Source organism: Gymnoscopelus braueri, assembly GCF_963280865.1.
Source record: "Gymnoscopelus braueri genome assembly, chromosome: 6".
Classification (NCBI taxonomy): Eukaryota; Metazoa; Chordata; class Actinopteri; order Myctophiformes; family Myctophidae; genus Gymnoscopelus; species Gymnoscopelus braueri.
In genome coordinates, this window is record NC_137607.1 from 39,025,945 (window position 1) to 39,040,282 (window position 14,338).

At 40.2% G+C, this 14,338-nt stretch overlaps 1 protein-coding gene across 3 annotated transcripts in view; it reads right to left on the reverse strand.

Moving 5' to 3' along the window:
• Nucleotides 1–14,338, reverse strand: part of usp13 (ubiquitin specific peptidase 13) — a 44,732-nt gene that overhangs the window by 26,791 nt on the left and 3,603 nt on the right. The window contains exons 3-10 of one of the 3 annotated variants that reach the window (XM_080429795.1): nt 10,268–10,328; nt 7,903–8,024; nt 5,801–5,943; nt 3,969–4,153; nt 3,579–3,676; nt 2,887–3,077; nt 2,124–2,195; nt 1,167–1,239 (exon numbers count right to left, since the gene is read on the reverse strand). In XM_080429795.1, coding sequence (XP_080285921.1) covers nt 1,167–1,239; nt 2,124–2,195; nt 2,887–3,077; nt 3,579–3,676; nt 3,969–4,153; nt 5,801–5,943; nt 7,903–8,024; nt 10,268–10,328 — 945 coding nt within the window. Of the gene's footprint in view, nt 1–1,133; nt 1,240–2,123; nt 2,196–2,886; nt 3,078–3,578; nt 3,677–3,968; nt 4,154–5,800; nt 5,944–7,902; nt 8,025–10,267; nt 10,329–14,338 lie in introns of all 3 variants that reach the window. The other 2 variants (XM_080429794.1, XM_080429793.1) reach the window with 2 other exon arrangements.

Below are 14,338 nucleotides of genomic sequence, written 5' to 3' on the forward strand. Positions count from 1 at the left end.
GCCTGGAGCTTAAAGTCCTTGAGCTGGAACCCATTAGGCTTTAGTGGCTTTGCTCGTCTAATTACCCCACAGATGTGTTTGAAAACAGTCAAATTCACTTATCGCTGTATATTCAGAACAGTGAAGCAAATGCTCATTTGCAAATCTTACATACAGTTAGAAAAACAAATCTATAATTTGAATATCTAGAACGGAAACTGGGAGAAGAGCAAATTAGGGCAGAATATGAAAACCCTTGCAGCAAAAGTAATTTTATGCGTCAAAAGAAACCAGTGACGTGAAGCATATCATCACTGCCGGGTGGAAAACGTATATCTCCATATTTTTATTTTTATTTGTTTAAATATCAATGCTATTAGTCACACTTTATATATCTGTGTGGGTTTTTCAATTATCTAAAAACTTAAGCCCTATCTTATAGCCTCAAAACTTCTATAACATGTCAATAACAAAATTCCCACCAGGTTTAAACTGGATTTTTTTCACGCTCGCACTACTGAAACAATAGGAGTAGAACACTCAGGCGGTGCAACACAGGTAAAATAATGTGTCACTCATGAGATAAATAGCCTAATAGTTAACATAACCTTTTATAATCGTCCTCTTGTGGATATAACTCCATAGCTCAATGATACATAATATAATGATAATATAATATACCGTAAATAGCAGTCAACTTCTGTGTTTTGGTACAGTTGGGTTACACAGCTGATGCGTGGTTAACATATTTTTGTTTTATTTTATAGAATTCTATTTGAGGTCCATCATTTACAGTAGTGTTAATGCTTAAACAATTGGATGTTTTAGTGAACCTTTATAAGCACAAAGGTGGACACTACATTGTGTGACTATATTTGTCATTTTGTTTAAAAAAAAGAAAGAAAGGCATTTTATATATATATATATATATATATATATATATATATATATATATATATATATATATATATATATATATATATACTGTATATATATATATAGGTTAGAGATGGTTAAGTGTAGGTATGGCTTTGTTGTATCAGTACAGGAGTCAGCAGTTGCATGTTACGAATAACGTAAACAGAGTTAAAACCTTGACACTTTGTTTGCATGCTTTCGTCGACTTATAGAGGCAGATTAGGATCTCGACATACCGAGTCTAATACCTTGTGTTCTTCTTTCATCACCTGTTCAATGAGCTCAGATTTCATGGGGGGTTTGGAGTACTGGCCTGAGAGAAGTCCATAGCCTAGCTTAGCCCTGTGGGACAAGGGAACACATATACAAATTTGAAGAGAAAGTAAGTGTGTGTGTGTGTGTGTGTGTGTGTGTGTGTGTGTGTGTGTGTGTGTGTGTGTGTGTGTGTGTGTGTGTGTGGGGGGGTGTGTGTGCGTGTGCGTGTGCGTGTGCGTGTGCGTGTGCGTGTGCGTGTGCGTGTGCGTGTGCGTGTGCTGGATTATTAAATTCCAAATGCCTATATCTTATGGATAGTGTGTCTGTTCATCTGAACAACCATTTCTCACACACTGACCAGCAAAAAAATTGCTTGGAATTCCACTTTGCCAAAACATAATTCAATCATGTTGCCAATGTAATTGCTTGTCAGAGAGCAAAATAACCTATCTCTCATCTTGTAAATTCATGGCCCACTAAGACGAGTAGAGTGACAATCATAAACAAGATCATCCAACAACAAGCTTGAGGACATGATGATGACACTGTTTGTGGCTCAACGACTAATATTCATTTCCTGTCATGCAAAAGACCCTTCTCACTTTTCATCTTGGCAAAAGCATCGCTTTCGACATGCTCATATGCAGCTGAGAGACGCCACCTCGACACTTTCGTGTAACAAAATGTACCATGTATTTACTGGTATTTTAGTCCAGTAATAACTGGATTGAGATCACTGACCTAACTTTTGCAAATGTATCTGTCTTTATATGAATCTCTATAAGCCAAAAGAAATAGCAAACATTTATTAATCTTAATAATGATGTATAATGGTCATAATAAAGTGTTTCAGTTACATTTCAAATTAAATGTACCTTCTAATGCCAAGAGACATAGTGATCAGAACAGAAGACTACTTCATTATGTTTGCATCTTACGACATGGGGTTATGTAATGTTAGAATCGCTTACATTTGTGTGGCAAAGTCCTGGGTGGGGTCAAGGGGTGAGTAGTCATATATCCTCTGAAGACTTCCTACATACCTGGAAATCCAAAACACATCCAATGACCACTTCACATAGAGCACATGGGAGGCTACATGGAAATGCTACACCCTTGGAAAGACATACTGTATGGTGGTACGGAGAAGTTACTGACACACACATCTGGTACTGGTGACTATGATGCAGGTGAAAAGAACAAATGGACAACTTGAACGTAGAATATAATTTAGTTATGCCAAACCCAGGCATCAGCAATAAACATTATTATTACTGGGCGAGGTCACAGCAGGAAAAGTCTCTCATTATTATTTATTTGACAAAAGTGTTTCCATTGCTAGTCATCAAAACAACTCCCAAAACATATTTCCACCTCACACAATTATAAAGACTTTTTGCAATGAAGAATATCAAAATACATCATTCCAGCTTTTCCATTGCAATTATAAAGAAAATGTATGAAGAAACACTTGAACGGCTGCTGACTGATTTGATGGACTCTGTTAACATAAATTCTTACAGTTCAAAACTGTAAATTGAGTTGAGATCATTGACATCTTAGAAAATGTTAAGCATTCACATTTTGGTGGAGTTGTAAACAGCACATATTAAAAATTTCTACATGGTACTGTACATCAGCAAGCAATTACTAAAATTGTATTAGATCTGTCAATTAATTAATCAATAATTCAACTAATAATCCCCCCCCTAAACTGGAGGGCCGTATACTCACATCCTCTGGAACTCTGGGATGCTGAAGAGGACCTGCATGACAGTGCTCAGGTAGCAGCTGTTTCCCATGTTCTTGACTCCTGTGTAACCAGAGCCATATACTGGCTTCAACTTCATCCCCGACTCCTGGATCACCTCCCATTCACTGACCCGCTGCCGCACATTGTTGTCTGTGTGATGGCCATTCTCTGTCTAAAAAGGGGCAGAGAGAGGAGAGAGGCTGTGAATTCTTTATTCAAGGGCCCTTGGGCTCCTTTGGGACACATGAACATCGGAATTTCTTTTTTTTAAATCGAGACAAAAGCATATACATATTAGCCCCAGACCCCATGATTATTATGTCTGAAAAGGGCCATTCCACAAAGGTTTTTATTTTAATCTTTGTAAATAGATACTTTTAAAATGGATTGGGAGCTTTGGATTTGGGGTAGATGGTACAAAGCCAGCTTATTTACTCAAAAGGAAGCTTTCGTTTCAGCACTTAAGCCTTCCTCAGCGTAACGAGTAACGCTGAGGAAGGCCTATACAGTACGTGCCGAAACGGGTCCGTTCCGTTTGGTGTGCGGATGTTTCTTCCTTTTACGTATTGTCAAGAATCTGCACCCAGTTTACTCAAGACTACCTCAAGACCATCCTTTAAGTTGAGCGTGCCTTTCTCTTGGAGCTTATTTACTCAAACACAAGTCAACTTACCTTTTGTTGCATCTGTAGCATGTCTATTCCAAAGTGTGATAAGTGTTCCGATATTTGGGGATCCAGCACAGCTTCTTCCTCTTCAAATGAATATACATCTGCAGGGAATTAGAAAAAGTTACCCAAGGATATCTGCACATGTGTATGCCTTGTATATAGTTTGAGAAATACACAGTACGATGCAACCATATAATAACTTCAGTATGATGCAGCCTATAATAACCTTTAAATTCCTAGAATCTCCAACATTAAGCCAATGTTGTGATATTACACTTCCATCTACTGACCTTTAAACTATAAATGTACTGTATACATAATATTGTACATGTATGCATACGGTTATGGTACATGTGATAAGCCATCTGTTTCATGATCAGTTCAATAGCACACCTGCTCCATCTGGGGTGATGGTGTGCAGTTTGACGGCGAGAGGGAAGTTGGTCTCTCTGTAGTGGTCCAAAGCATGGCCGTTGCCCCCGCTGCCATCGAAGAACCATTTCCCACAAAGCACTGCTCCATCTGTCAGGTTCAGCCAAAGGTTCTCCCTCATCTCACACTTCTGACACTTCCAGCCACTGGCAGCACAGAGACAGAATGTTTCCATTTTAATCGCTGACTGTTGACTTCTCACTCAACACCATCGCAATGATGATGAATAAGATAAACAATGTCAAAATAGGTCAAAGATGTTGACCTAAGCTCCAGGTGAGAAGTCACATTTTTGAGAGCCTCAGTTGACCCTAAAGTCTGCAGCTGTGTGGCTGTGTTATATTTAGAGTTATAGAGTTGTAACGTTCACCTAACCGTACCGAGCGAAATGATCTACAGTATCAGGAAGGAAGTCATAAGATCATCTGTCTGGAAGTATAAAGCTCAGGGAAACACTATTTACATCACTGAATAAAATCTAGGTAATGCCAGGCTTACACCAAATGACTTTTTGAGCGACAAATTTCCAATGTCCAATAAAATGATCAGAGTTATGGTGCACTCGTGTGATCTTGATCATTTGGTGAAAGGTGGTAATAAAACTCAGCCCAAGCAGTCTTTTTCTTGTTGTTTAATATTATCAGAAGTCAGCACCATTTTATAGATATTTCTTCTGGGCAGGTCACGCAGACAGGTTTGCACAGACATAAAAAAAAATACTACAGAGCAGACATAACTGCATGTATTTCCTACCAAGATAATGTACATAATCTGCTCTATGCTAAATTGTATAGACTGTGATGAAAAAGTATTTGACTGACACATTGTCTTTAATTGTGAGTGAGTGTAAGACTTTTGTTCTTGAAATGTCTGCATTAGGCACAATCTTGTCGGTATTAGAAAATAAAGGTTACTGACTTCCTTATTTCTCAATAAGGAAAACCTATTTAAAGGAGCTACACCATGAACTTTAACTTTTTCTTCTTTTTTGTGTGTTTTTGGTCTCCCCTACCTCTCTTCTATCCCAAAAAATACCCAAGTTTGAGCACTCGGGCTTTCACAGCATATCTGGGGTTTTATGTAAATTGGTCTCAAAACAGGCCAACTGATTTCCCCCCACCTGTGACGTCACATGCGATACCTACAAAGCACCTACAAAGCACCTACAAAGCACCTACAAAGCAAAGACTTACTTTTTCCACACAGAACCAGGAGATAACATGCATACAAACTGGCTCAATAGGGACAAATAAGGACAATGTGGTATTGCAGGTGAAAGTGCTTTATAAGCCAGAGAGAAGTTAGTTGGAATGAGTATATCTGAGGCTTGATTTAGGCTCAAACCTTTTGAAAAACGTTTGAGGGACATAAACAATGCATTCATTACATATTAATATATTTTTTTAATGCATGGTGTATTCCCTTTAAAATACATTTTCTTATCAACTCCAGTCATCATGTTTGCATATTCTACAAATGTAGGCCAATGACTATCCTTGCACACACACACCAAAAACAGATAACATTACATGAATGTTGTTTGTATCAAGAATGACACTCACCTTGAGCTTATTTGTTGCTTTAGCCACAAATCTTACCTAGTTTACAGAAATATCATATTTATGGTATTTTTGCCGAATGTTCGCCTACTTTTGCCAAACGTTTGTCTATGTTCACCTATTTATGACATGCCCTGAATACGAATGCTAGGGTTCAATTTTTTAAGATGACCTGTGTGCTCCAGCTCTTCCCTTTTTGATGTAATTATAATAACAATAAGTGGTGTTTCTTACCTGGGTGGGATCCGGACTCCGTTGTCCTGCTGCCGGAGGCTTCTAGCATGTCTGGATACCTGAATCTCCTCATCCCATGACTCTGGCTCCTGCTTCTTGTAGGCCGATGGTGAATTGAGCACCGCATCACAGGCTATCGTCACCTGGACAGTGGAGCGGATGAAAGGAAGTCAAAGCCAGATGCATACAATTATGGATAGATAAAGGTTACACACCGGAGGCGTTTATTTCACACGTTTAATTCACATTAATTCAAACTGCTGTTTGTGTTATGATATGAGTACATGCACACTGAGAGCAATTATTTTAATGAGGCGATGAAGCAACGTAATTATTTTTTAGCACAAATGAAATCATCAACTTGTATGAATGGAGACATCACCAAAATAACAGTTTGGTGTGAAATCATCGCAACACATTTTCGTATCGTTTATTCGCGTCGCTCCTGGTGTGTGCTGTGTAATAACCTTAAAGGGATAGTTCACCCAAAAAAATACTTAGTTATTTTCTATCAATTACACACCCCATGAAGCCTTGAATATAGATGTTTTTGTTTTTGTTGTATTCCTTTCATTCAAGTAGTAAAATATAAAATAATATATAAATAAAATGTAAAAAATATAAATAAAATAAAAAATAGAAGAAAAGTCCAAGGCAGTTCTGTTGTAGCAAAAGTAGAAAAGCCTTTTAGATCCAGGCTGACATCTATTGTTCCCACAGGAGCTTTCATGTAGTTTCATGTGGTTGACAACTTGACGGTGATGAAAGCTCTTTCTGAGATAGACAGGAGTCAGCAATGCTCTAATAAAGCTTTTTCAACTTTTGTTTCACCAGAACTCTTGAGTGCCTTGGACTTTGGACTTTTCTTCTCTTTGCAAAATTTTCATACAGCCTGGTTAAATTGAACGTTAATAAAGCATATTTTTTCACAATAAATTTTCTGTGCCATATTATTTACTGTATGTGTGTGTATGTATGTATATATATATGCGTATATATATATATATATATATATATATATATATATATATATATATATATATATATATATATATATATATAGAGAGAGAGAGAGAGAGAGAGAGAGAGAGAGAGAGAGAGAGAGAGAGAGAGAGAGACTGAGTGGGTGTGTCTCTTTGTTGGGACAGTGACAACATGAAGCATGAGCAAAAGGTGATCTAACAGAGGAGGAGAGTGAAGCATAGTCACCCAAACGTTGATAAAACCACAACCAACAAGCTGCTGGAAGGAAAGCCATCTACTGCACTGCAGAGGAAAACTAAGAAGCAAGCAGCAGCAACATGTACAACAATCTCAAATAAAACCAAATCAAGCACAACCCATGTAATGCTTGCCAGAGCACATGAATTATGAATCACGTCAACACAATTTGCACGTTCAATACAATAAATACTGCATGCACAAAACTTCAACAAAAATCCAAGCATTATGAAATACACACTGCATGCCAAGATGAAGCATCCCACACAAGCACACAAACACACGCTGCACAAAAGAATTGTTGAGTGAAAAGAGAGGGGCTTATAAATAGCACAAGAACACCAAAGCATTACGACACAGCACCACCACATACCAAGACAAAAGCAGCGTAGCACACAAGTCAATGTACAAGAACTAAAACACAAGTTCACCTCCATGCAAGAAATGCAACATTGAGCCTAAAGTTAGAAGTGTGCATATCCATATACTGAATGTGCACCAGTGTTTCCCTCTGAGTCAGAGTCAACCACTGAAACCCTCTAAATGTAGTAAACTTGACCGGCTCTGTACTTGGCTCTGTACTTGGTCTGCTCTTTTTTTCCCCCTCTACACCAAATCTCTTCACCGAAAATAGCCGATATACAAGCTCACAATGCGTCATATTGTCAAACGTTGTGAACCTGAAAACCGACGATCTTTGCCAAATGTTCCCCTCCCAACAGGGATGAAGGGCTAAGTATTTAAAAGTTAACTAAGTGCAGCTGAAATTAGTACAAATTATTTGGCTTCCACAACAAGGTGGAAATCACTACACTGTGGGTTGAACATGCAGTGAAATATATACAAGCACACAAATGCCTGGGCAGCACCAATTCACTGACCAGTGCAGGCAGCTCCTCAATATTTGGTAAAGGGATCTCGAAATGGTCTGGAAATATGACGAGTTTGGCCTCATCTTCATACTCATAGTCTTCTCCATTAAAGTCACGGTTTAGCTCTAAATCTTCAAGGGAAGAAGCACACATTCATACAGTTATAGTTTGACGGTAGACTGTGCACTGACGCTAAAACACCCCATCGATCGTAAAGATTTTCCAAACACTTCCAAAATAGTGAAAATAGCAAATCTACAAGCTCACGACCACTCGTGATGCGACACGTTGTGAGCTTGTAGATCAGCTATTTTCACCAGGTGACACCACTCCATTTCATTCCATATCAGTCCTAATGATTCACCAAGTAACAGATGGATCCTTGGACTATAAAATATGCGTTGAGATCATCCTCAACATAGAGATTTCATCATGAACATTTATTGAAAGACAGAACAACTCAAATGTATTTGCCCTTAATCACTGCTACCGTTTCAAATGCATTACTGGCCCACATTCAGCAAATAAACAACGCCCACTGTCCTTCGACCCCCAACGTGGCTAGGAAAAACAGCACTAGAATAAACCCTTGGCTTGATGGTCAAAGAAAAGGATCACAAATGAGGGCACCTGATTCCAGAGTGGGCAGGTGTGAAATAGGTGCAGGGTGGTGTATTCAAAAACAAACACGAGGACAAAACTGTTAGACATCTATGCTGGCAAATTGGCCGTACTAGCAACAAATTATACACAATAGTATTGGTAGTCTATTAAAAAAACATACTACATTTTAGGCATTCACAGTCTTATCCACAGTGTGAGCAGGTAATATTGTGTTGTCTTGCTCAAGTACACTTCAGAAAACTTAATCTTTGACTGTCCAGTTATAGGGTTTTATTTTTGCATTGTTTATTCGTCACACGCATGTGTGTACAAACTTTAGGGAATAGTGTGTCTGCCACCACAATTACGACATAGTCTCTCAAACTACTAGACCCCTATCCACACCTAACATGAGTTACATGAAAATGAGACTCACATTTCTATGTGATATGTCATGCCTCATCATGGATCACAAAATTGTAAAAGTAAAATTGGCTCGGAATGACATAGGGCGAAGGGACTGTTGTCCAGATCCCTCTCCATATACAGCTGTCCAATCTTTACTCCAAACTAAAGTTGTGTAATGACTCATGAGGAACCATAGGTAATTGTCTGTGAACCCCAGGGGTGCCTCTGGTGTCATTGTTATTGTGTCCTCTGGTTTCCTGGTGACGTCCAAAGTAAGCCCCAACTTGCTGATTAGATCATCAGACTGGTACGGAGATGCCACAAATACAGCCGTCTGTCTCATCATCATAACTAATAGGAGTGGCTGACAAGATTCAAAATGGAGGCCAACGTGAAACCATCACAGATCCCCAGAGTCCAGAGAAACGGTGTCACTTCCAATTCTGAGGGTCTGAATCAGGGATTGATATGAACAACTTGACCTAATATATACAGTGGTGTGATTGAAGTTCACTGGTGGCAACAGCACGCCAAGTGCCAGGAGATTAGAAAACAGGGATGTTGCATGTGAATTTCATCAATGGAGCCTCAGTGGAAGGAATCCTTTATGCCGTCAGGCTGTCATTCTGTCGTTGAGACAGGGGAGACAGAGAGAGACACCTGGTCCCCTCTGAGCAGGGGCCTGCGTCATGGCTGCCAGTGGCAGAAGTGTGTCAGGCTGGGATGGGGCATTGACGGGCGGTGGCAGCTGAGGGGGCAGCAGCTAGGAGAAGAGGCACTGTAAACCCCCACCCACCCCAAGCAGGAGGGGAGTGGGCCAGCCTGGGCATGTGGCACTTTGAATTTAGACTGTTACCAACCGCATATACAAATAAATGGGCTATATTTAAACCACAAGAGGAGGAGAGGGGGGGGGGGGGGCCTCCACATGGGAAATATCTGCTTTGGGTAAAGAGAGACTGGAGCGGCAGCTGGGAGGACCATGGCGGTGTAACAAAAACAATAACAATAGAGACGGAATGGAGAATTGTGATTGTAGAAGATTCCTGAATGAAGCCTAATGAATCTAATGAACCTGTTAAATTAAAATAATTAATCAAACAAAAACATTTATGTTGTCAAACTTGTCGAACATAAGCATTCGGTCCGAGTTTATTTCCTGCTGCAGTGCTAGTATCAATTAGCTGACAGGAAAAGAAACTTGGGCCAGCTTGCTGTTCCCTAGCAACGCAATTCCACAAGAGCTAAAGTGAGACAGAACAGTTTTTCTTGTTCTGGACTTTGACACAGCGATGGCAGAAACAGCCACGCCAGCGACAAGGAGTCCAGTTCTGTCTGTCTTGCAGGCCGGAGGACTACCTACCTAGAAACACTTTCCCATTTCTTCTTCTGGGGATGGCGCCTCCTGCTGCGCCAGTGGATTTCTGTAGGAAACACAGGAGAAAACTTGATTGGAGCAGAAGAACACTTCAGAATAATCTTAAGAAATAATGACATGAAGTGCCATCAGTACAGTATTAGAGAGTCCTGATGCTAGTCATTTTGTTTGAAATAGATGCTACATGTTCTGCTCACCAGGTCAGGTTACAAGGCAAGGGGAAAACCCCCCTACCACAGCATGGGAAAAAGACAAGAGGAGCAGCTTAAGACTAATCACAGGAGAGGAGGGCAAGCAGTTCAGTGGTCCAGATGGAGGCTGTGTATGGTTAGCATCATGGCTACACACATTTCCCAAACATTGGTTAAGTAAATTCAGGGGTGTTTATTACTTTTAGTGTGTGATTTTATTTTCCTTCCTTATAGTGTTCTTTTTTCCAGAAATGTGCACCTCAAAAGAAATACATATCATCGCTGTCAGTCAGAAACCTTGTATCTCCATCTTTCATGTTTTTTATTTTTCATCAATTAATGTAGTTGGTCATCCTTTAACAATTTAAAGCCCTACTTTACAGTGTTTCGCACGTTGGTTTCATGCAAAAATAGCAAAAATAGCTGATCCACATGAGCATGTAGATGCTTGTAGAGGCTTATGGGAGGACAGGTCGGCGGGCGGGCCGGTGGACCATGTCGTCATGCTCATGTCACTATGCCATAACTATAAGGAGTTCCCAATGCAGTTACGCCCAAATATGGACTGTGTTGTCAATGTGTCGTCATGGCATCAGACGCAAACAAATCAGTCAGCTCCATCCATGGGCACAAATGGGGGCATGCCCATATATGGGCATATACTATGTGGGACCGACCGACTTCAAACTCGGTGTGGTTTGAAGTCAAGGACTCGAGGGAGTGCGGTGCCCGCTGTCGAGTAGTTTGGTTATCCAGTTGTCGAGAACCGCCGATCCAACCAATATGTATATGAGCATACTGATGACATCAGGGATCTCCATATATGGGCATCAAAGGGACAAGGACTGACAGATACAGAGATCTCCATATATGGGCATAAAAGGAACACAGGAAAACAGACAGAAACAGACATATCCAATATGGGCAAAAAATGGACATAGACAGACGGGTACAACGGGTACTCTGACAAAGCCCCTAAGACACTCTGACCCAGACATATTGGTCAGATCGGCGGTGCAACGTAAGGTGTAAAGGCCGCATAGCGGCCCAAACTCTAGATGTGAGGGCCACATAGTGCCCCGAACCTCTGGTTTTCTGTATAATGACATGGCCAAAATAGGGAAGACAGGCTGGAAATGGTTAGAGACTGTCTGTGGATTTTATACATATCTTAACCAATGAAAAGTATTAACAAGAACTTGTGATTAAATAATAACTACATTGGGACACAGGTCCTTCTTTCCATTTCCTGAAAAATAACTTTCTGCCTGACAGCAACGATATGTGTGTTGCCTTCTGCCAGTCGTCTCCTCTTTCAATTTTACAGTCTATGCTTTCAATGCATGCATTCTGTCGTTGCAGTTGCTCAACACTACTGTTGTTCGTTCGGTGGTGGGGCAGCAATAAAATAAAATCATCTCTTGCTAAACAGTCTCAAGTCTGCCATCAAAAGCCGACTTATCAATAGACCATATGAACTGACACATGAATTAATTAATAGAAGTGAAGCACTTTGCCACTCCACCATGGAACCTGCCAAATCAGTGCCTGGAGACTAAACAACTCAATGCCACTGACTGCTTCGCTTCCGATCCAATCAGCTTCAGGTGGCTGCCCATCAATTGAGCAACAGGCTGGGAGGCGGGTGGACACCACGGACAGACAGACCAACAGAGAGAATGCTGACACACTCTGGTCTAAGCGCACACATGGGAAAAAACATGGGAGACACAGGAGCCAGCAGAATGTGACCAGCTGTTTCTGGCCGGATCGAGGCATGAAAATAGAAGCACTTGACAGAGGGAAGTTTATGTGGGGGGACCAATTAGGACCAATCAGGAAGCAGCTATGGCCTTCTTTGTTTTTCAACGATAACCTGTAGTGGTTTCTGGTTTAGGGGTTTGTTGTCATCAGTGTGGTGACATTTATTTACACACAAATGAAAATAATATTGTTTTGTTAGGCAAGTAGACAAGTATGGTTACAGTCAGCATTTAATCAGATTATATTACTTAAAGGGGAATTTTGGACCACGGTTTTCTTACCTTTTCTATGATGAAAAATTTCATAACTCCATCCCAGGTCCTCCACAGCTTAAAACGTGCACCAATAGGCCTTGCGTTAGATCGCGTATTTTAATGTGTTTTTTTTTTTGGTGAGATCTGACGTTCATAGTGAAAGAACAAAAACAAAACGCTAGACGAGATTGAAATCTCGAGATTTCAATCTCGTCTAGAGATCTGGGATGGAGTTATGAAATTTTACCATTCATCCTAAGATATAATAACATCATAGAAAAGGTAAGGAAACCATGGTCCAAAATTCCCCTTTGATGTCATAATGCTGTGATTATGCCCTCCACAGGTTACGTTTGGTTTGGGGATTTAAAAACATTGTAGTGTGATGTTGACACGTGGCTTAGCTTTAGAATGAACATTGTGTAAATTCATATCTGTGACATGGAGACAAAAAATAAATTTATTTTTGGATGGTTGGTGCTATTTAATTGGAGTTAGGTGTTGCTAAAACACTTAAAGGGCCTCTTTCTGTGAGCCAAATGAATGAGGATTGGATGAGGATTACCCTGTCACTTATGACACTTAATTATATGAAATAAAGGCATTTACTAACATCACAACAGCATCAGATTTTATATCTCCCAAATGGCTATGCTCACCATTACTTTTTCACATCATACATTGTAATAATAAATACAATACCGCAGACTCTGTTCGTCCGTGTGCCTGTTTGTTTGTCTGTCTGTGTGTCTGTGAGCATCTAATCTCGGGCACCGTTAGACCGATCATCAGCGTGACATTTCGCATGCACACTCCCAATTGAAACAGTGAGTGAGTGAGTGAGTGAGTGAGCGAGTGAGCGAGCGAGGGAGGGAGCGAGCGAGTGAATGATTGACCGGCATATCGCAAGAACCACCCGACTGATAGACTTCAAACTCGCATGCGTATTGTCGAGGACACGAGGCAGTGATGCACTGAGTGGGAAGTGGGTTGAATCAGCGGATCTACAAAAAATAACAATACATTCACAAATCCCCATATATGAAGTACCCTGATCAATATGACGTCATAGTACTGACAATGACATCAGACTGGTACAATGGACGAAATTATGGATAAAATGGAAGCTTATTAATTGGTTTAAATACATTTTAAAGCAGGGGTCCAGTGTCGAATTCTTAGTGGTTGAAATAGGGCACTTTTAGGGCTGGAAGGAAGCAAGCCAGAGTGTACAGAGAGCAATTTATCATAGATACAATATTTGGGCCAATTATCTGCAATACCTCCTTTAGGAATCTGGTGAGAATAATATCAAATGGGCAGAAAGAAGATTTCATACAAGAAATTGTTTTTATCTAGGGCTGCAACTATCGATTATTTACTTTGTCGATTAATGGAATAATCAATTAAGCACTTTAGCATCATTTATACTTTTTTTTTTACTTTTTGAAATGTTTGCTGCCCAAATAGGAATCATTATTAATCGATTAATCTATTAACTTATCAATATTTTTTTAGAATCCATTAAATCGATTAGTTTGATTAACTGTTGCACTCCTACTTTCATCCAGGGTTGCCATGGAAATCTCAACGGGGTATCAGAGCAGGGAGCATGGGACACCAAGCTCTCTGCGTTCAGTGGAAATCTGCAGCCGAATCAGCTCCATTTCATTTATAAAATGAAGAAGACTCTTTGCACCTTTCAGAGGATGCTTCTAGTGCCAGAGTAGTAGGCAGTGTGTTGATCACTGAGTCAGTGGCCTGAAAGAGCACCCTGGAGTTGTGACACTGAGGCAAAGATATCATGTTACCTCTAATCCAATACAGTGCACACACACACACACACA